Below are 23,212 nucleotides of genomic sequence, written 5' to 3'. Positions count from 1 at the left end.
TTTGATCAAAACAACATTCATATATTGAAAGATTAAAAAACTTCCAGGTAAAAATTTAATTTAATTTGAAGCTTGGGCTAAGACTATGCACCTTCATTGGTCAGTTAAAGTTGAGACAGTGTCACGTGACAACTTGCTGGGGCTGCCTGCTGGAGCCTAGCAGCAGGTATTCAAAGGGAAAAAAAATTTGACAAGGCAGTCAGTCACCCGCTGACACTCATTGACGCTACATCGAAGAGGTCATGGAACAGAAGAAAGAAGAAGAAAGGAGACATGCACCCAAAACCAGAGCTGAAGACACCTCTGAAAGGTGGGGGGCTGCCATGTCAAAACGTTAGAGGAGAAGGCGCCAAAACCGGACATGGCTCCTCCTGATGATGTCTTGAGCTAACTGGATCTTATAAAGGAGCTGTTGTGGTAGCAGACCACGAAACATGGTTGTAATTCCTCAGTTATAATGATAAGAAAAAGCATGATATACAATGTAAAATAAAAAAAAATAGAAAAAAGAAATAATAAAGGAAGAGAAAGAGGAAAAAGAAAGGAAGAGGTGGAAAGACAAGAAAAAGAGAGAGAATAAAGATTAGAGGAAGGGAGAATAAGAGATGTCTAGCAAATTTGTTAGTAAAAAGAGTAAGAAAATAGAGAATAACAACAGGAAATGTTTGCTTGGAAGTATATGAGACAAAAAGACAAACAGTCTGATGTGTGTGTGTGTGTGTGTTAATGAGTGTGCATATGTATGTATAGGTACGAATAGAGGAACTATTGATTCAACAAACCACAGCAGCATAGACAACCCATCTACCAGAACAAAATCTCCAAATAAAGTGTGTGTGAGTGTATGTATGAATCTGTGTGTTTGTGTGTGTATCTGTGTGTGAGTGTGTGTATGAGTCTATGTGTGAATGTGTGTGTGAATGTGTGTGTGTATGTGTGTGAGTGTGTGCATGTACGTGTGTGTGTGCATGTGTGTATGTGCATGAGTGTATGTATGAATCTATGTATGAGTGTGTATGTATGTGAGTATATGTATGAGTCTAAGTGTGAGTGTGTGTATCTTTGTGCTTGTGTGTGTATGTGTGAATGTGTGTGTGTATGTGCGTGAGTGTGTGCATATACGTGTGTGTGAGTGTGTGTATGTGTGAGTGCATATGTGTGTGTGTTAGTGCACATACACATATGTTTTCATTCATTGTGAATTACTATACTTACTTCTGCGCAAGCTTTCAGACTTCCACCGCGAAAACCCTGAAAACAGTAAAAGCAACATTTGTTTAAATTAGATTATTTCAAAACCAAACCTAAAACAGTTTAAACAAAAATTAAATGTTTATAGATATCATAGTTGTTTAGAAAGCTACCAAAACCCTTAACCCTTTAGAACTCAGATTGCTCAATCAAATGTAATGCTTATTTATTCACATACTTTTTAATTAAGCATGGCTTTTCTCAAATCTTCAAGATTTCAATGATGTGATTCTTTATTTTTAGAATGACATTTTAGGGTAGGTGTGCAATGCCAGGTCTGGCCAGTTTGCCATGAAACAAATACAATATTAGGGCCGGTTTGTGAAGGTGCATGGCTCAGTGGTTAGAGCGTCAAGCTTACGATTCTGAGGTTGTGAGTTCAATTCCCGGACCGGGCTGCGTGTTGTGTTCTTGAGCAAGACACTTTATCTCACGTTGCTCCAGTTAACTCAGCTATAGAAATGAGTTGCGACATCACTGGTGCCAAGCTGTATCGGCCTTTGCCTTTCCCTTGGATAACATTGATGGTGCGGAGAGGGGACACTGGTATGCATGGGTGACTGCTGGTCATCCATAAACCACCTTGCCCGAACTTGTACCTCAGGGGGTAACTCACTAGGTGCAATCCCATGGTCATTCATGACCGAAGGAGGTCTCCCCATATTTGGGCAAGTTTAAATGCTAAAAGCCCAAGACAAAGGAGACAATAACACACAGACTCGTCAGTCCAAAGACCAGGAACCAATTCACATATCTGTTGTTCTAAGCATTCATGTCTCCTGTACGGCATCACATTAGGATTCTGGACATCCACACATGACCTTAGAGGTCCATATACTCTTTACTCTTTTACTTGTTTCAGTCATTTGACTGTGGCCATGCTGGAGCACCGCCTTTAATCGAGCAACTCGACCCCGGGACTTATTCTTTTGTAAGCCCAGTACTTATTCTATCAGTCTCTTTTGCCGAACCGCTAAGTGACGGGGACGTAAACACACCAGCATCGGTTGTCAAGCAATGCTAGGGGGACAAACACAGACACACAAACAAACACACATACATATATATATATACATATATACGACAGGCTTCTTTCAGTTTCCGTCTACCAAATCCACTCACAAGGCTTTGGTCGGCCCGAGGCTATAGCAGAAGACACTTGCCCAAGGTACCACGCAGTGGGACTGAACCCGGAACCATGTGGTTGGTTAGCAAGCTACTTACCACACAGCCACTCCTGCGCCTATAATTTTTTTTTTTTGTTTTTTTGTTAAAATTTATTTGCACTGAATTGCTTTCACTTCTTCAATAGACCAAATATCTTTTCTTTTCCACTCATTTTAGTCGTTAGACTGTGGCCATGCTGGGGCATCACCTTGAAGAGTTTATTCTTTCGTAAAGTCTGGTACTTATTGTATCAGTTTCTTTGCCGAGCCACCAAGTTATGAGGACGTAAACACATCAACACCAGCTGTCAAGTGGTGGTGGAGGACAAACACAAATACACACACACACACATATATAAATATATATATACGACAAGCTTCTTTCAGTTTCCATCTACCAAATCCACTCATGAAACTCTGGTCAGCCTGAGACTACAGCAGAAGACATTTGGCCAAGGTGCCATTCGGTGTGGCTTAATCTAGAACCATGTAGTTGGGAAGGAAGCTCTTTACCAAACAGCCATGTCTGCAACTTCACAGCCATGCCTTAACAATTTTTTTTTTTTTTTTTATGCAATTCCTAATAATATTCAATTCTAAAAATATAATGGGATTTTTTTAAACATCAAATGGCTATGAGGGTCCATCTGAATAAAACAGGAATCAAATGGATCCATGGGCAAAATATGGTTGAAAACCACTGCTTTACTGTATGGGTCAACTTGATTTATATATAGGAGAGGATCTACTCTTTAAATAGGGAAAGGAGATGGATCAATTTATGGGAGGGTGATCCAAAGTTTATAGAGTGGACCAAGTGCTGGTGCCACATAAAAGCACTTTGTCCACTACTACTGCTACTACTACTATCACTGCTGCTACTACTAGTACCACTACTACTACCACCATTACCACTACTACTGCTGCTACCACTACTACCACTACTACTACTTCCACTACTACTATTACTACTACCACTACTACTACTGCTACTACTTAACAACAACAGCAGTAACAACAATAATAACAACAACAAAAACAACAAAAACCACTGCCACCACCAGACACCCAGCAGTTATATCTTTAGCCGTAGTGATCAGCTCAGGCCAGAGCTGACCTGGGGTTAAACAACAACATTACTGATAATGGTTTTTCCCCAAAATTTAATTTTATGGAAAGATAAAAGATAAGAAAAACAATAACAATAGCAACCACAACAACAGCAACTATAACACAACAATAACCTACTTACCAGCAAATCCTTGAAGTCTTCTTTCGGATACAGACTATGGGCCACCATTATAATCTGCCGGATGACATTACACAGTCCCGATCTGATGAGATTGCTGTTAGATGTGACCAGAACTGGTAAGGAGCAGACATTAACCAAAGAAGGGACTTCATTTTGTGTTATAAAATTAATGTTCAGAGAATGCAAGGCATGATGGGTGATAGTTATCTGAAGTTCTTCGCATACTTCGTCGTCCACAAAGTTCAGAATGATCCCTTCTAAATGACAATAGTGAATGGCAAATATGACAGCACAGGAATTTAAGGGTAGGGCAAAAGATTCTTTGTTTGCTTTCTGTCCAGAAAGATATATTTCAGTAGACATTGTGGATTACCATTGATATACATATGCGGAGACAACAAAGAAACAAGAGTGAAATCTGAAATAGAAAAATAAAACAAAGCCATCATTACAATTTACTTCAGTTTTGCAATATCAGATTCAAATATTTACTTTCTTTAACCCTTTTGATAACAACCTCCACCTGAGACTACCCCTGGTTCTGTAATACAAACTTCCTGTTGCAAAGTAGATCTAAATTAAATCCTTCCACCAAAATTCCATGTTAATTTATGTTCCAAACGCCAACTTAAAAATTATAAAAATATTTTACTAAATCCTTCGTTATTTTCAAAATTAATTGAAATAATGATAGCATATTTCAACAAGTCATATGACTTAGCTTCCAGGTCTTTACCTTGTGTCTGTTTTAACCCCTTTGATACCAGCCCCACCTGCAACTGCCTTGATTCAAACATATTCCATCAAAATTCCATATTAATTTAGGTTCCAAACACCAGCTTAATAATTACAAAGATATTTTATTAAATTCTTCATTATTTTCAAAAGTGATTGACTTGAGAGATTGAAAGGTGTTATGGGGGTGTTGTTTGACCTCTCTCTCGACTATACCCCCACACGTAATAGTGAGCCAGGAGTCCATACATCTGGAAGAACATAGTCATGACGACTGGCATGCAACCACACTTAGATTGTCTCAGCTTATGAGACGGCGCAGTCTTGTTAGAAGACACAGTGTTCCATTGCATAGTCTATCTAGGGCCTTGCAACTTTCTCCATCACCTCTGTGTAGGCAGCAGCATTGACTCTTAATCCTTTAGCCTTCAGATTACTGTTAAATGCGATGCTTATTTATTCACAGTGTTTTGAATTCATCATCATTGTTTAACGTCTGCTTTCCATGCTAACATAAGTTGGACGATTTGATTGAGGTCTGGCGAACCAGATGGCTACACCAGGCTCCAATCAGATCTGGCAGAGTTTCTACAGCTTGATGCCCTTTCTAACGCCAACCACTCCGAGAGTGTAGTGGGTGCTTTTACATGCCACCGGCACAAGGGCCAGTCAGGCAGTACTGGAATTAATTATGCATAATCTTGTAGCTCCATGATTTCAATAATGTGACTGTTTACTTTAGGATGACATTATAGAGTAGGTGTGCGAGAACCTGGATCTAATCAGTTTGAACATAAAACAAGTAGAATAGTCTGGGTGAATATGGCTAGTTTAAATGCTAAAGGGTTAAGTCCTGTGGAAAAAAAAAGTGATGGGGAATGGCATCATCATTGCTGATGACTCACAAAACCATCACATTTGCTGGGAACTTGATATGCATGACCTTATGGAACCTCATTCAGGTTGCTGCATAACCATGTCATTCTTTCAGTTTACCTTTTGACCCTAATCAAAGATTTTCCCATTGGAGTAAAACCAAAGCATTCCAGCCTTTTGGTGTTCTAACTTGTTTAGCAAGTGATTTGCATGGATTTAATGATTCTTGTCACATTCGACAGATCCCTCCACATCACATACAACTTATACTGGATGTCCACATGTATAACTCTTCTGTTGGTGCATTCTGAAACTGTGAATTCCTTTGCAGTGGCACTGATTGATTTTCCAGTGTTTTTATCAATTATTTCTTGGACTTTTTATACAAAGTTATGTGTTCTAATGGGATTAGGACCCTGTGCATGCATTTTGCATTTAGCTTCCACTTCCTTTTGAACTATGACAACAAAGAATTGACCAACTTTCAGGAAGCCAGCTATCTCTATATCAATAAGCAGCACTCTAAAGGCGGCAAGCTGGCAGAAACATTAGCACGCCAGGCGATATGCGTAGCCGTATTTCGTCTGTCAATACGTTCCAAGTTCAAATTCTGCCGAGGTTGACTTTGCCTTTCATCCTTTCGGGATCGATAAATTAAGTACCAGTTACGCACTGGGATCGATGTAATTGACTTAATCCCTTTGTCTGTCCTTGTTTGTCCCCTCTATGTTTAGCCCCTTGTGGGTAGTAAAGAAATATATATTACTAAGCAGTACTCTAAAGGCAACTACTACAGCAGGCCTTTTCAGTGGCTGAGTCAGCCTGATATCTGGTATTATTTACCTGGAAAGTAAGGTTAAAAATAAATAAGTTAGATGAAAGTTGGAGCTCTTTCCATGCTGAGTTAGTTTTTAATTTGGAATTTCTGCCCTTCTAGACATGTAGGAGGGTCATGTCACTCAAAACATTCCCTTTTTATCATGGTTTCTATGACTGGATGTCCTTCCTAACATCAATAACTTGATTGGGTAGACTGGATTAATTATTTAGATGTAGCATCAACAGAACAAGTCTTGCTCTTGGAGACTAGGGGATCCTTTCAACTTTAGTTGTCCTCACTCCTTCATTAATCCTTTTAGGAATATTCTGGGTGCATTTTATTTGGCACCAACTCTGTTGACACTCCACGAAGAGTCAAAAGAGTCAAAGCTACTTTAACCCTTTCGTTACCAACCCGGCTAAAACCGCCTCTGGCTTTGTAGTACAAATGTCTTGTTTTCATAAGTTTTGAATTAAAATCTTCCACCAAACCTTACTTGCAATTTATGTTCCTAACATTAACTGAATGATAACTAAGTATTTTACTAAATTCTTTGTTATCTTTAAAGTAATTGAAAGAAACACAGAGCATCTCAAAATAAATACAGTAACGAAAGGGTTAAGGTGACCCTATTCATTCAAGGTAACATGACTGTCAAGGTGAGGAAGGGGGCGGTGAACAGAAGAAAAATTTGGGGTAGGGGAGAAGATTATGGAAAGAAATAATGAATAGAGTGAGGATACAGTAGTGGAGGAGGTAATGGTGGAGATACAGTGCTTGAGTGAGGATGTGATGTAGGAAACAGGGTGCAGCAGATAAAGGAGATTGCAAGAAGAATGAAAAGGTGAGCAGTGGAAGTGTTAGTGACAGAGATGTCGGTGATACACAGAATCAAAAAGATAGACAGACAGACAAATGGATAAGTATGTAGATGAGAGGGCATCAAGGAGCTGAGTAATATATGATAAGTGTAGGCGGGGGGAAGCGAATGGTAGAATAGCAGGGATATATGACAATATATATACAGCTTCAGAGCAGCGAGCTGGCAGAATAGTTAGCACACCGAGTGAAATGCTTAGCAGTATTACATCTGCCAATCCAAGTTCAAATTCTGCCAAGGTCAACTTTGCCTCACATCCTTTTGGGGTCGATTAAATAAGTACCAGTTACGCACTGGAGTCAATGTAATCAACTTAATCCCTTTGTCTATCCTTGTTTGTCCCCTCTGTGATTAACCCCCACTGTGGGCAATAAAGATATAAATATATATACAGCTTCCAGTTTCCATTGCTTTTATCATTTTAGCATTTTGTACACAACATTTGTTTGTGTAGGTGGGTAATTCATTTCCAGTACTGCATGTTGGCAATTGCTACAATCTTTTATCATCTTCTCTAAGAGGTTCACTATCCCAAGACCATTCTTCTTCACTTTGTCCCATGTCTTCTGAGGTTTCTCTCTCCCACAGGCTCCATCTTCTTAAACCCTTTAGCATTCAGATTATTCTATCAAATGTGATACTTTTTTCATCCATATTGTTTTTAATTAACCACATGTTACTTTGTAACTTCAAAATTTTGGTGATGATGATGATAATTATCATATATACATATATATACATATACACATATCTATATATGCATATATGCATATATACATACATATATACATATCTATATATGCATATATACATACATATATACATATATATATATACACATATATATATATATATATACAGATATATATAACTGTCATCATCATCGTTTAACGTCCGTTTTCCATGCTAGCATGGGTTGATATATATATATATACACATACATACACACATATATATATACATACATCATCATTATCATCATCGTTTAACATCCACTTTCCATGATGGCATTGGTTGGACAATTTGACTGAGGACTGGCGACCTGGATGGCTGCACCAGGCTCCAATCTTGATCTGACAGAGTTTCTACAGCTGGATGCCCTTCCTAACACCAACCACCCCGAGAGTGTGGTGGGTGCTTTTATGCGCCACCGGCATGAGGGCCAGTCAGGCGGCACTGGCAACAGCCATGCTCAAATGGTGTTTTTTACGTGCCACCTGCACAGGAGTCAGGTCTTCGCAAGCAGAGTTTAGTGTCCAATGAAAGAAAAGTATGCATAAATGGGATGGTTACACCACTGGCATAGGCCATGGGTTATGGTCTCACTTGGCTTGTCAAGTTTTCTCAAGCACAGCATATTTCCAAATGTCTCAGTCACTACTCATTGCCTCAGTGAGGTTTAATGTTTGAAGGTCATGCTTCACCACCTCATCCCAGATCTTCCTGGGTCTACCTCTTCCACAGCTTCCCTCAACTGCTAGGGTGTGACACTTTTTCACACAGCTGTCCTCATCTACTCTCACCACATGACCATACCAGTGCAGTCATCTCTCTTGCACACCACATCTGTTGCTTCTTAGGTCCAACTTTACTCTCAAGGCACTTACACTCTGTCATGTATACACATTGACATGACACATCCGGTGGAGCATGCTGGCTTCATTCCTTGCAAGCTTACGCATGACCTCAGCAGTCACGGCCCATGTTTTACTGCCATGTAGCATGCTGTTCGTACACATGCATCATACTATATATATATATATACACATATATACAAATATATACAAATATATATATATATATATATATATATATATATATATTATATATATATATATATACCATAAATCCTCGAGTATAATCCGCATTTTTATCCCAAAATTTAAAGGTCATGATCCCTAGTGTGAACTATATATGAGGTAAAAAAGGAAAAACATTTTCTAAGTAATGTCCGAGTCTCTATTTGCTGTCTGGCAATGTTTATTCAGATGCATTTAGTGATGTCGGGGGTGAAAATACCTTAAACTAAACCTGAAACCAATGAAGTCCTAAAAGAGTCATCCATAACTTGCAGTAAGCAACATTTATTAAACGTTATTACTGTTATTTCTTTATTTTCTGCAAACAAAATGCACAAAAAAGCTACACGTTTTCATTATGTTATATGTACAATAAAAATAAAGGACGCTACCACATACATTTTTACAAACGAAGGACATTATATAGACCGTCTTGACTCAAGTTAGAGAAGGGGTGCATATTATACACAAGGTTTAGGTTTTCCAGAGGTACAGCCCCCTAAAAATCACCTCCATATTAATACTCAAGGGTGGACTATACACGAGGATTTATCGTACATATATACAAATATATATATACATATATATAAATACACACACACAACACATTATATATGTATACATATATATAATATATAATATATATATATATATATAATTTCAACAATTGAGGGTAAAATTAATTAATTATTAATCAATTTCACCAAGTATTCAGTATGTAAAGGGACCATTTTAGGCGAATTCAAAATATTACATTATATATAAGGGCTTATATATATATATATATATATATATATATGTATGCATATATATATATATCCATATATTATGTATGCATATATATATATATATATATATTATATATATATATATAATATATATATATATATATATATATATATTGACAATGATCATTTCCAGTAGCCCTTATCTATAATTATATTTTTATAATTATATACATAAGAAAAATATATATTTATATATACATATATATAGATATCTGTACATACATACACATATATATATATTTATACACACACACACACATATACACATATAGAAGAACAGAATGGAGTATCTAGAGCAAGAACACACATGGAAATGAAAAGTGCCACTGGGGTTACTGGTGTGTGACAAAAGATTTCCAGACTATGAACAGACTTGAAAATAAAAAAAATAACAGTAATAAACAAGTGAAGAAAAAAAAAATATATATATATATATATATAGTGTGTATTTATTTGGCAAAAAAATAATAATGAATAAATAAAATGACTATCCCAAAATACAAGAAATGTGTGCATTTCTAACTTTAAAAGTCCTGCTCCGTTTAAAAAGAAACTATCATAAACAATAAAAATGTAAATATGTGAAGTATTTTTATTATAGAAATAGATGTTAAATACTATTTCGAACCAATGATTGCAGAGCATGAAATCAATTGATATTAGGACATGTATTATCTATTTTCGTATTCCATTCTGAAGGTAGGCCTATTTTTTAAAATATTCACTGCATTGCTTGTGTGTATTTTTATAGTAAGATTGGTGGTTTTTTTGGAGTTTTCGCTTTGATTTTTAGCAAGTGGTATCTTTACCCTTTTCTTCAATCATTGTATATTATACCTGTATATGTAGAAGTCTTGCTAGCCACCTCATTATTACTGTTTAAAACAGTAATAATATTTCACATATATATGTATATATATATGTATGTGTATATCTATCTATATCTATCTATATTATATATATATATATATATATAATACACAAGAAGAAACTTCCTTAATAAGCTTACAGCCTGGCTACTCAAAATCTTATATAGATTTTATCCTTATATTTTATTTATATATCTATAAATGTTTATAATATATGTGTGCGTGTGTGTGTGTATCTATCTATCTATCTATATATATATATATATATATAGTACTGATCCATGAAAGAAATTTCAACAAAAAAGTACATGTATTGTAACCTTTAAATAATATCCTGTACTGAGCCCTGTACTGTTACGTTTATTCATAATAAAGTACAATTTTACGTTGGAAGCACATCGTTACAGTTATCTAAAAGAATTTCTATCCATTACTCGACATTTAGGGATAGGAATAAACGTAACAGTACAGGACTCAGTAAATTAATTTGGGATCTAAAACCACAATGAACAATTTTATTTAGAATGGTTGATTCTCTCAATCTCAATACCTTATGACAAAGGCAAAGAATTTTGTCTTCTCTGTAATTCTGAACTATTTTTCATTATTTTTCTAAAAATCCCCTAGTAAACATGGTTATAGAGCGTGCATACCGATGTAAACATTGGCAAAAACACACCTTTTGCTCATATAAGTAATCTCTATCATTATATATAATTTAAACATTAATTTTCTTTTATATTTAACATTTACTAAAAAAAATATCCCTCCTCTTTCTATAGGCTACTTCTGACGTTATATCATATAACGTTTTTTCAAACAATATCAATAGTGTTCAGTAAATCACTATATATATCCATCATTTTCTATTAAAATGTCTTATTGATGAGTTTCATTTCTTCACTTCCCTGAAGAGAAGATTACATTGTTTTACACCATTATTCCTTTGGAATAATATCAGTGATATCTTCAAAACATGTGTCAGAAGTAAAAGTGTTTGAATTATACCTGTGTTAAACTCCATTTATTTATATATTATAGAAAAAATTCCACGTAAACCTGAAGTTTCTACCTTTAAAAACAAGGAGTTACAACCTCTTTACTTGTGCAATTTTTTGCTAACCTGGTAACTATTTATATATTTTTTCCGTGTTAATTGTTAACAAGGGAAAAATACACACATCTATTTAACGTAAATATATATATATATAATATGAATATATATATATATATATGATATATAAATATATAAATGTGTGTGTATTTTCATTTATTTTATATTTATATTTATTTATAACTTAACATTATGTACTTTATAATCTCTGACGAAGCCTAGAGATATACCCAAGTACTTCAGTTTCATCTGCCTCTTACTTCGCTCCACTTGAGTAATAAAGGTAGAATGAGGTATTTTTACCTCTTGGCTGAAACAGCTGTAAGTTATTTTCCCAATTTATAGTCATGTTACTTTATAATAATTACTGATATCCTTATATATTACTATATTTTATATCTTATATGTAAAGCATAATATGTATATGTGTGTATATTATTGTAATTATCAGTTTAGTAAATAAATAAATAAGTTAACATAATATAATGTCTAAAAGTTGATGAACCAACAATTGGTCCCCTCCATTTTCATATTGCTATATATATATATATATATATATATATATATATAGGCAAGGCAAAATTAAAAAGGCAGAATGCTAAATTAAAGGAAAGTTTTAATGAAAATGGGTGTATGGAAAATTTTGAAAAATTAATAAAATATATATATATATTAATTCAAACAAGTTTTTGTCACAATGTGACTTTTCAAGAATTGTAAGGTGGAAAGAAAAAAATTTTTTTGTTTATGTTTGAGGAGGGGAAAAAAAGAAAAAAATTACATTGTTTTTGGAAAAAAATAATTATAAACATGTACAAAAATTAAAAAATAGGTATTCCAATACATTGTAAAGTCTTTGTGTATCTCGAATTTAATGATAGTTCATGAAAAAATTGCCTTGGAGGACTGAGATCCATGTGATTAAATCCATGTGATTAAATCCATGTGCTGTTTAATTTAATTAAGGATGTCTGTTAAGTGCTTAGTAAGTATATATATATATAATATATAATATATATATATAACAGTGTGCTCTTCAGAGGTTATGCGTAAGGCCCTTTGTTGCTAGTAGAGGTAGGAACTCTTTCAACTTTACCCAGCCTATTCATAGTCTCACAGCTACGATCTTGGAGCATCCATCTCCACTACCAACTTGGTCACCTAGATAACGGAAGCTATCTACTACTTCTAGCTACCCACCTAGCAGTTGATGGAGTTCGTTTTCTGTACATTTTTGTTTGTGCATCTGCCACACACAAAAACTATTTTCTCTGTTAACCTTCTTCTGGTATTGCTGCATCTCTTATGTGTCCATAGCTTACACCAGGTACATCCAATGGAGTTTCTACGTATGCCTTTTCTACAGATCGAACAAGGCCATCTACCTGAAGGGATTTGTGATTTGTCTGCCTTCCTACTTACTAAGACTTTGGTTTTTGCTAGGTTTACTCTAAGGCCCTTTGAGTCTAGATCTTGCTGCCATACTTCAAATTTCTTCTCTAGTTCTGATAGTGATTCAGCTATAAGAACAAGGTCATTGGCATATAGGAGCTTCCAGGGGCAACCTGTCTTCAATTCCTCTGTTAATACCTGGAGGACTATGATGAACAAAAGGGGGCTGAGGACTGACCCTTGGTAAACCCCTATTTGTACCCTAAATTCTTTGCTGTACTCATTGCCAACCCTAACCTTACTGACAGCATCCCTGTACATGGCTTGTACAGCTCTCACCAACCACTCATCTATCCCTAGTTTCTACCAGTGGTAGAAAATCTAAAGTTCATACTCTTACTCTTTTTCCAGGAATATATGAGTTTTTTTCTTGGAGTGTTACCAATAATTGTAAACATGATTTGTGCATAAACTTACCAATCTCAATTCCTTCTCGCCCATTCTTTGAAGTTCCACACCATGATCATATCCTCACTTTCATATTCTTTAAAATAGAGTATCATGTATTTCTGTCTTCTGATTCATTCCCCCATTAACTTTCGTTAAATTAATTTCTTTCCATTTTACCAATTTTTGTTCATTCAACTCGTGAACCCATCTTATATTGTTTGACACCTTCACTATTTCTTTTCATTCTGACTAATACCAAATCTTCAATTTTTCTAGTCTTTCTTGTTTCTCATTCTACCTACTTTTCTTATCCAATGGTAGCATGTTTTCTTTATTCAGTGTACATATTTCATTCCTTGTTGATAAATGTTTTTATATATTTTTTTCTTAGGTATATATTTTATTTATTCAACCTTCACTCTTATCTCCCTATGCCAATTTCATTCAGACATCTAATGAAAACTGGCATCACAGCAGCTGCACTTCCAGTTTGTGATACCATATCATTGTCTCAACTCCCTGAGTCTCATCAAATATCTTCCTGCAAGACAATGATAAGACTTAAGAAAAAAGATTTTGATTAACGAGCACTCTGAATTAACCATATCTACATTGGTCCATAGAATTTCAAAATCTGATGTAATACAATTAATCTATCGAAACGGGATATAGACAATGATGAATTCCAACTTTTATCAAAAGAACTTAAATTCAAATCTACATCAACAGTCAACCACCAACAACTGGAAGAGGATATTCAAAAGTTTTTTTTTAGAAGTTATGGCTTGTTGAGGCTTTCACCAATAAAAAATAGTGAGATTGATGAATACCTGATAAAGAATAATTCAAAATTCACCCTGCCAAAAGGAAGAAATACTCAACCGGACCAACACATTAATATCCTTTCTAAATTCCCACTTTGGTAAAATATTAGTCAGACCAAGTATTAGTTTCAAATTTTGGCACAAGGCCAGCAATTTTGGAGGAGTAGTAAATTGGTTACATCAACCCCAGTACTCAACTGGTACTTAATTCATCAAGGATGAAAGGCAAGGTTGACATCAGCAGAATTTGAACTCAAAACCTCAAGACAGATGAAATGCCACTAAGTATTTTGCCTGGCATGCTAACGATTCTGCAACTAGTCAATTTATGTCAGGTTAAATATTACCAAACCACAGAAGTCTGTGCTTAAACACCTCCAAAACAGTAACACAATAGTTATAAAAGAAGCAGAAAAAGGGAATGTTATTGTCACAATAGATGCTTAATATTACCAGGATTTAGCTGAAGATCAATTGAAGGATGCAACATTTTACTGTGAAATACCTTAAAATCTAAATTACAGCGTCATGAAGTTCAGTAAGTGGGTTTCAGAACACAACTCACTTTATCACCCACAATTTTGAACCTACAACACTACACCTCCCTTATCACCAATAACGCACACCACCCAACCCCACCCCGCAATTTTGAACCTACATTCAGCATCTTTTATGGCTTACCAAAAATACATAAATGGTGTGTATGTGTATGTGTGTGTATGTATATGTGTATGTATGTGTGTATATGCGTGTGTGTATGTATGTGTGTATGTATGTATGTATGTATGTATGTGTGTGTGTATGTATGCATGCATGTATGTATGTATATATGTATGCATGCATGCATGCATGTATGTATGTATCTGTGTGTTCAGCAAAAGAGATCAATAGAATAAGTACCAGGCCATAAAAAAGTCCTGGGGTCGATTTGTTCAACTAAAAACAATTCAAAGCAGTGTACCAGCATGGCCACAGTCAAATGACTGAAACAAGTAAAAGAACTACAGAAAATTTATTGCAGATAAACTTTAACAACAAAACCTTATGCAGACCCCAGTTGAAAATTACTAGTATGGAGCATGTTAAACAAAGCCCTACACATCTTAGAGCAGCTCAAGAAGAGGAACACAAGAACGAGAACATTATACTATTTATAGTGAAACACACCTCATGGTACCACAATATCTTTAATGTTGCCGAATTAAACTTGCCTGTCATTGGTCAGAGTAGCAAACTAAAAGATATAGTTACTAACCAAAACTGATTCAAAGTAAAAGCAACCAAAAAATTTGAAATAATCTTCAGCAATGACAAAGTTTGACGTAAATAACAATGATACAAACATTCATAGTATCCAAATGAAATGACAATTGATATGTACATGCCAGTTCATACTTATCAATACAAAAAGAAGAATAATATTTACAAATGCAAATCATCATCATTGTTTAACGTCTGTTTTCCATGCTAGCATGGGCTGGACTGTTCAACCGGAGTCTGGGAAGCCAGGAGGCTGCACCAGGCTCCAGTCAGATCTGGCAGTGTTTCTACAGTAGGATGCCCTTCCTAATGCCAACCACACCATGAGTGTAGTGGGTGCTTTTTACAGGCCACCGGCACAAGTGCAACAGCCACGATAGGTTGGTGCTTTTTATATGTCACCGGCAGGGAAGCCAGTCAAGGTGGCGCTGGCATCGGCCACATTTGGATGGTGCTTTTTACGTGCCACCGGCACAGGTGCCAGAGGAGGCTGGCAACAGCCATGATTAGATGGTGCTTTTTACGTGCCAACGGCACGGAAGCCAGTCAAGGCAGCGCTGGCATTGGCTACATTCGGATGGTACTTTTTACATGCCACCGGCACACGTATCACAACTACGATTTCCATTTGATTTTTGTATTGATGTTGATGTACTTGACTCAATAGGTTTCCTCAAGCACAGCAGATCATCTTATGATCCAAGATAAGCACAGCAGGCTGTCCTACAATCCAGGGTATATGGATGGGCTGAGGCTGCTATGTGAAGCTGGTGCAAGAAATATGAACTTATAAAAGAAGAAATCTAATCTAGTGCATCAGATGCTTGAATTGTTAAGAGATATATATTGGCCAGACAGAAAACTCATTATCAAAATGCTCATGAGTACAATTTAGTACATGACAACAACTTAGGGAGCCTGGTGTTCACTAGATACCATTAAGCAACCATTGCGAAACATGTCAGAAAATACAGTTCTATATTTAAGAGATGAGGAATTATGTACATTATTTAGTGGAGGCGCGTGGCTTAGTGGTTAGGGTGTTGGACTCATGATTGTAAGATTGTGGTTTCAATTCCTGGACTGGGCGATGCGTTGTGTTCTTGAGCAAAACACTTCATTTCACGTTGCTCCAGTCCACTCAGCTGGCAAAAATGAGTGATCCCATCCAGGTGAGGAATTTCTACGCCACTGAAACTGGGAAACTGGCCCTTATGAGCCTGGCATGGCTTGAGAAGGAACATTTATCTATTTACATTATTTACACTCAACAGATATTTGTCCTCATCTTGTTTGTTGTTAACACAGTGTTTCAGCTGATATACCCTCCAGCCTTTTTCAGGTGTCTTGGGGGAAATTTCGAGCCTGGGTTCTCTTTTCTAAGGTATTTGTCGATGTTATTATTATTATTGTTGTTATTGTTATTGTTCAGGTCACTGCATAGAATCAAACTCAGAATCTTGGGGTTAGTAGCCCGCACTCTTAACCACTATGACATATGCCCTTGACACCTGAATTTCCCCAAGACACTTGAAGAAGGGTGTATATCGGGGTATATCAGCCGAAACGTTGTATTAACAACAAACAAGGTGAGGACAAATATCCATCGAATGTAAATAATGCAATGTCAGAAAATGTTTGTAATATTCCCATTTTACAAACTGTACAACTCAAGTGATGTTGAGAAAAGAAATGAGAAAAGACTTTCATTGAAGAATCCAAACCCCTTCAAAATAGACAATAATAATAATGATGTTAATTAGTGATGACGGTTGTGGTAGTAGTAGTAGTAGTAATAATAAAATGCTAGAAATTTTAACAGTAATGTTATAGTCATTTAAGGCAGGAATACTGTTTACTGTATCAAGTGTTCTTCATCATCCAATCCTTTAGAGACGACTCTGACTAAAATGTCTCTATGAATAAGCTCTGTCAATGTCAACAGTGATGGCACACTCACCAAACCACGATGTCTAAGACGCACACTGATTGGTTAAAATGGTTTTATGAATAAGACGCTGATAATGCCAACTATTTTGGTATGCTACCCAAGACATGACAGCTAAATTGCATGATGTCAGTATGAACTATGTTGGCACACTCACAGAATTGTGATGTCTAAGCCACACTGTGATTGGCTGAAATACAGTTTGTAAAATACAGCTTGCTTGAGCCTACTGAAAACTAGTTAAAGAATAAATTCAAGCATTCCACTACAGTTGTACATAGCATACCCATCAGTTAATATTGCTACTATATAAACCTGAAGATTGCAGAAAGTATGAAAGTACTTGTCTTATCACAATATGTAATATTGTAAAATTGGGAAAAATACAAAAATAATACATAAAAACCAGGCTATGTTGGAATTTCATTCACTTTATATATATATATATATATATAGTTAATCCAAACAAGAAAGCACAAAAAAACACAACGCGAGGACGTGGAACAAATATAGTATTATTGGAAAAAAGGAAAGAAGGAGGGTTTATTGTTTCGAGCAGAGCTCTTCGTCAGAAACATAGAAGGAAAGATCCAGAGAAGAGAAGAGAGAGGAAAAAAAATCGCCAACGGTACACACGCGGTCACATTTTGAATGACCGGAAGGAAATGGGTGAAGAAAAGTTCTTTCAAAGACAGGAGAGTGCAAAGGAGGTATGTGTGTGTGAGTGTGGATATGTGCATGCGCGAAGGTCTGCGTGTACATGTGTGTGCATGTGTGCAATGATAACACGTGTGTGTGTATGTGTGTGTGGTTGTGGCTGTTAATCTTTGCATGTTGTAGGGCTTAATAGTGTTTAAGGTCAAGGAAGAAGGAATTGGGAGTGGCTCCTTTTGTCTTTACCCCAGGTCAGTAGTAGGTACTGCTAGTTTGAAGTATGTGTGTGTGTGCGTGTATGTATATGTATGTGTGTGTTCGTGTGTGTATGCGTAGAGTTTGGGTGTATATATATATATATATAATATATATATATATATATATATATATATAATATATATATATATATATTATATCATATAAACTAATATAAATAAGCTTGCTTACAAACTACATGGTTCCAGGTTCAGTCCCACTGCATGGCACCTTAGGCAAGTGTCTTCTACTACAGCCTCGGGCCAACCAAAGCCTTGTGAGTAGATTTGGTAGACAGAAACTGGAAGAAGCCTGTTGCATATGTATATATATATATATGTATGTGTGTCTGTATTTGTCCCCCCTAACATCACTTGACAACCGATGCTGGTATGTTTATGTCCCCGTAACTTAGCAGTTTGGCAAAACAGACCGATAGAATAAGTACTAGGCTCACAAAGAATAAGCTCTTGGGTTGATTTGCTCGACTAAAGGCGGGGCTCCAGTATCGCCCCAGTCAAATGACTGAAACAAGTAAGAGAAAGACTATATATATATATGCATATATGGGTACAGGATGTCACCAACAGTAAACAACATGAAATACAAACACAAATGAAATGCACAAATAACAAGAGAGAAAAAACAAGTAGATAGACAGCCAACAACTGACAAAGGGTCATTCTTTGTATTACTTGTCCCATTTATTTCTCTTTATTTGCATATATATATATATACACATACATACACACACACACATATATATATATACACACATATATATCTGTGTATATGTATACCTATATAAGTGTGTATGTAATCTGATTTGTATCACATAATCTCCGAAGAGACCTTAGGATATTTTTGTAAATGTCTCATTTATAACTACATATTGACCTACCATAAATGGCTAATATAAGTAAAATGAGACATACTTATCTGCATGGCCGAAACAGCTGTAAGATGTAGGCTATATTTATATTTATATTCTCTTATACATATTGTACTAATTGTATAACATTACTCCTTTATGTACACTGTTTTGTTCTACATTATTATGTTTGACCTTAAAGTTTTTTATGTGGTGGTTTAATAAAGTATGTGATTGGGTATTATCTGGTAATTGATATTTGATTTGGATGTATTTCTCCACTTTCTTATTTTGTATATATATATATATATACATATATATGTGTGTGTGTATGTGTGTATATATATATGTTCAAAGACCCGACAAATGAAGTGAGTTCATGGCTCGCAGGACGGCCTGCTGTGCTAACCTTGGATCGTAGAGTGACCCGCTGTTCTTGAGGAAACCTATTGAGTCAAGTAAATCAACATCAAAATAGAAATTGTAGTTAAGACACCCGTGCCGGTGACACGTAAAAAGCACCGTCTGAACTTGGCAGATGCTAGCGCCGCCTGACTGGCGTCCGTGTCGGTGACATATAAAAGCACCAACCGATCGTGGCCGTTTGCCAGCCTGCTCTGGCCCCTGTGGGTAAAAAGCACCCACTACACTCACGGAGTGGTTGGCGATAAGAAGGGCATCCAGCTGTAGAAACACTGCCAAATGAGACTAGAGCCTGGTGCAGCCTCCATGGCTTACCAGACCCCGGTCGAACCGCCCAACCCATGCTAGCATGGAAAACGGATGTTAAATGATGATGATGATATATCTATATATATATATATGTATATATAAGTATATATATATATGTATATATATGTATATACATATATATACATATATATAACTGCATATACATATATATATACATACATATATATATACATACATATACATATATATATACATACATATATATATACATACATATACATACATATATATATACATACATATATATATACATACATATACATATATATATAGATACATATATATATATACATATACATATATATATATATATATATACATATATATATATACATATATATATATATCATCATCGTTTAACGTCCGCTTACACGATGATGATATATATATACGTATATATATATATATATACACACACACACATAAGGAAACACATCAAGATTCATACCCCATAATTATGCATACATAAGTATAGAATGAGATAGTATGTGTATATGTACACATGCATACACACACACGTGTGTGTGTGTGTATGTATGTGTGTGTATATATATATATATATATCACATAAACACATGTGTGTGTATATACACGTGCGCTTGAGCAGAGCCATCTACTCTGAGGTTTTTTTTTTCATCTTCAAATCACATCCCATCATTCAGAAACCCGAGGTGTACACATAGGTGTTATGTGGTTAGATGCACCGTCTATTCGTTGGGATGGTCACAGCTGGACCATCTTTCATCATAGATCGGTTAGATCAAGACTGAGCAACAACAGCTACAGTCACTAACACTAAATACTAAAAACATACACTAGATAATGTTCGAGATACTGTTTAAATAAAAGTTGGAATGGTCACAGCTGGAACATCTTTGATCATATCTGTCTGGATCAGGACTGACCTAAGGCTAAACAACTATAGCCATTAATACTAACTACTATTCTACACATTGGTTAATGTAGTCCTAGATACACTGTATCTGAATAAAAACGATGGGATAATCGGAGCTGGGACATCTTCAATTATAAATTTGCCGGATCAGGACCGAACTGGGACTGTACAACTACTGTAGCAATTAATACTATCTACTATACTACACATTCGTTAACGTAGTCCTAAATAAATAAAAGATGGGATGATCGCAGCTGGAATGTCTTTGATTATAGACGTGCTGCTTCATGACTGACCTGGCACTAAACAACAACACGTACTAAAGATATCTAATACTACGTTAGCCGGATATGTTAAATTTGAGCAAAAAAAAATCCAAATAATCAACCTTATTATGAAAGAAAAAATGCTGAGTTCAAATAAAGCTAAAACATTATTTTTATTAGTTAATTCCAGAATATAAATAATTATTTTTTAAGCGGTTCTAAGACGAAAATTTATCAAATGTTACAGAACACGTGGTTTCGATTAAAGTTCTCTCAGTAATGTTATTGTTGTGTTTCTTTCAACATATAAACTACCAATCAAATCTGAAGAATGCCTAATTAATACATCATTGGTGAGCAAAATTACGCTGAAAAGTCACTTCAACTGTGACCACAGAGACTTTATAGTCGTATTTATCACCACGTCACAGAACAGTTGTTCCCTGTTGTTTGAAAATGAAACTATATGATAAAATTTTGCAGGTGTTTCTAGGAGAGCGCCAACCTGGTGGAAGCTCTCAGGTTTAAGGATATTAGGAAGAGAAAAGATATCGTTTAAAAACAAAACAGCATTTGTTTACAATGTAAATCAAAGGGGAAAGATCAATAAAAAAAATTTAAGTTTCAAGAAAAATTTATTTTTATACGCGTTTAACGAATATCATTGAATGAATGAGCTTTAAAATTATATTTACTGAAATAATCATTACAGAACAGTATATATATATTAATGCAAGTGTATATATATATATATATATATATATATATATATATTATATATATACATACACTTGCATACAAAACAGTAACTTACATAAATGACGACCGGTTATATAGAACACGGTGCAGCCTGAAATAGTATGTTGTACTTACTAAGGACGGATTGTTGACTGCTAATCAGGTGCTACCAACGTGTCGGGCAATAACCCTTCCTTTAATAATTGTCTTCATAATTTAAGCACGAGTTGAACAGTTTTGAAAGGAGTGGGTTTAATAGTCGATACAATTGACCTGAGTACTACACCGGATGGATGAAAGGCAAAGATTCACCTCGACGTAATTTGAAATCAGAACTTGAAGTGCCGGAAGAAATGCTGCAAGGCATTCAGTCCGATGCCTATGCGTGTTAATAATAATAACTTGAATTTACATTGCGGAAGTAATTGTTACAGCAATGTCATACAAATGCGTCTGTGTGCGCGCATTAATTTGTACAAAGTTATAAAAGGACCGGCAGTTTCTTGTATTGCACTTACCAAATAGCATTGATAAGTGCAATGCACGAAATTTCCAGTCCACGAGTTCCTTCTGGAACTTTCAGTCGATTAAAAAAATAAATAAATACGTATATATATTCATATACTGAGTTCTTGTTCTTTTGTTTGTTCTACCCGACCTATACAGGGTGTCCAGGAAAGATTTACCCATGTTTAAAACTCTCCCTAAAGAATATCGATTCAGGTAATATTATCTACATTTTATATAAAGATCTGCATATGTCTTTTGTTCATGTGTCTATTGTTTCGTTCGTCTATAACAGGTTTGTAAACAAACATGGCGTCGAAAGCAAAACGTGACCAGACTGTCGTTTTGAAAACAACTGGAGTGAGCAACAAAGACATAACAAAACAGTTGAGCGTGTGCCGTAAAACAGTGTTCAATGTCTGGAAACGATATATGGAATCCACCACTATCTCTAGCAAGCCAACTCCTGGTAGAAAACGATCAATTCGTACACAACAAACTGTTAAAACTGAAGAAGCGAATGAACCGAAATCCCTGCAGGAGTCCAAGAAAAACTGCAAAAGCTCTTGATATTTCGAAATCGTCAATGCACTGGATTTTTAAAGCGGATGCTGGCATCAAGGTCAACAATGAAGTTTAGGTGAAAATATTGGATGAGAAAATGTCTTCCTGAGTCACAAAAATCTTTGGTGACCGTCACTCAAAATGGCCCACACATCCAATTGATACAGAGGTGGTGCAAAGAGCAGATCAGCAGTTTGGGAGACAAGACAATATGGCCTCCCTAAAGTTCAGACATCAGTCTCATGGACTTTGCAATCTGGTCCATTTTAGAGAGTAATGTTTCTG

The 23,212-nt window shown here is 35.6% G+C and overlaps 1 protein-coding gene across 2 annotated transcripts in view; it reads right to left on the bottom strand.

Moving 5' to 3' along the window:
- Window positions 1–22,707, bottom strand: part of LOC115222614 (glutathione S-transferase C-terminal domain-containing protein) — a 64,642-nt gene extending 41,935 nt beyond the window's left edge. Inside the window, exons 1-3 of one of the 2 annotated variants that reach the window (XM_029792917.2) lie at window positions 21,933–22,707; window positions 3,670–4,087; window positions 1,216–1,251 (exon numbers count right to left, since the gene is read on the bottom strand). In XM_029792917.2, coding sequence (XP_029648777.1) covers window positions 1,216–1,251; window positions 3,670–4,032 — 399 coding nt within the window. In that variant the 5' untranslated portion in view covers window positions 4,033–4,087; window positions 21,933–22,707. The remainder of the gene's footprint in view (window positions 1–1,215; window positions 1,252–3,669; window positions 4,088–21,932) is intronic. The other variant, XM_029792916.2, reaches the window with a different exon arrangement.
- Between the last annotated feature and the right edge of the window lie 505 nt (window positions 22,708–23,212).

The sequence above is a fragment of the Octopus sinensis genome, linkage group LG20 (assembly GCF_006345805.1).
Source record: "Octopus sinensis linkage group LG20, ASM634580v1, whole genome shotgun sequence".
NCBI classification, from domain to species: Eukaryota; Metazoa; Mollusca; class Cephalopoda; order Octopoda; family Octopodidae; genus Octopus; species Octopus sinensis.
The sequence above is the reverse complement of the archived record's forward strand: the minus strand, read 5'-3'. Positions and strand labels throughout refer to the sequence as shown.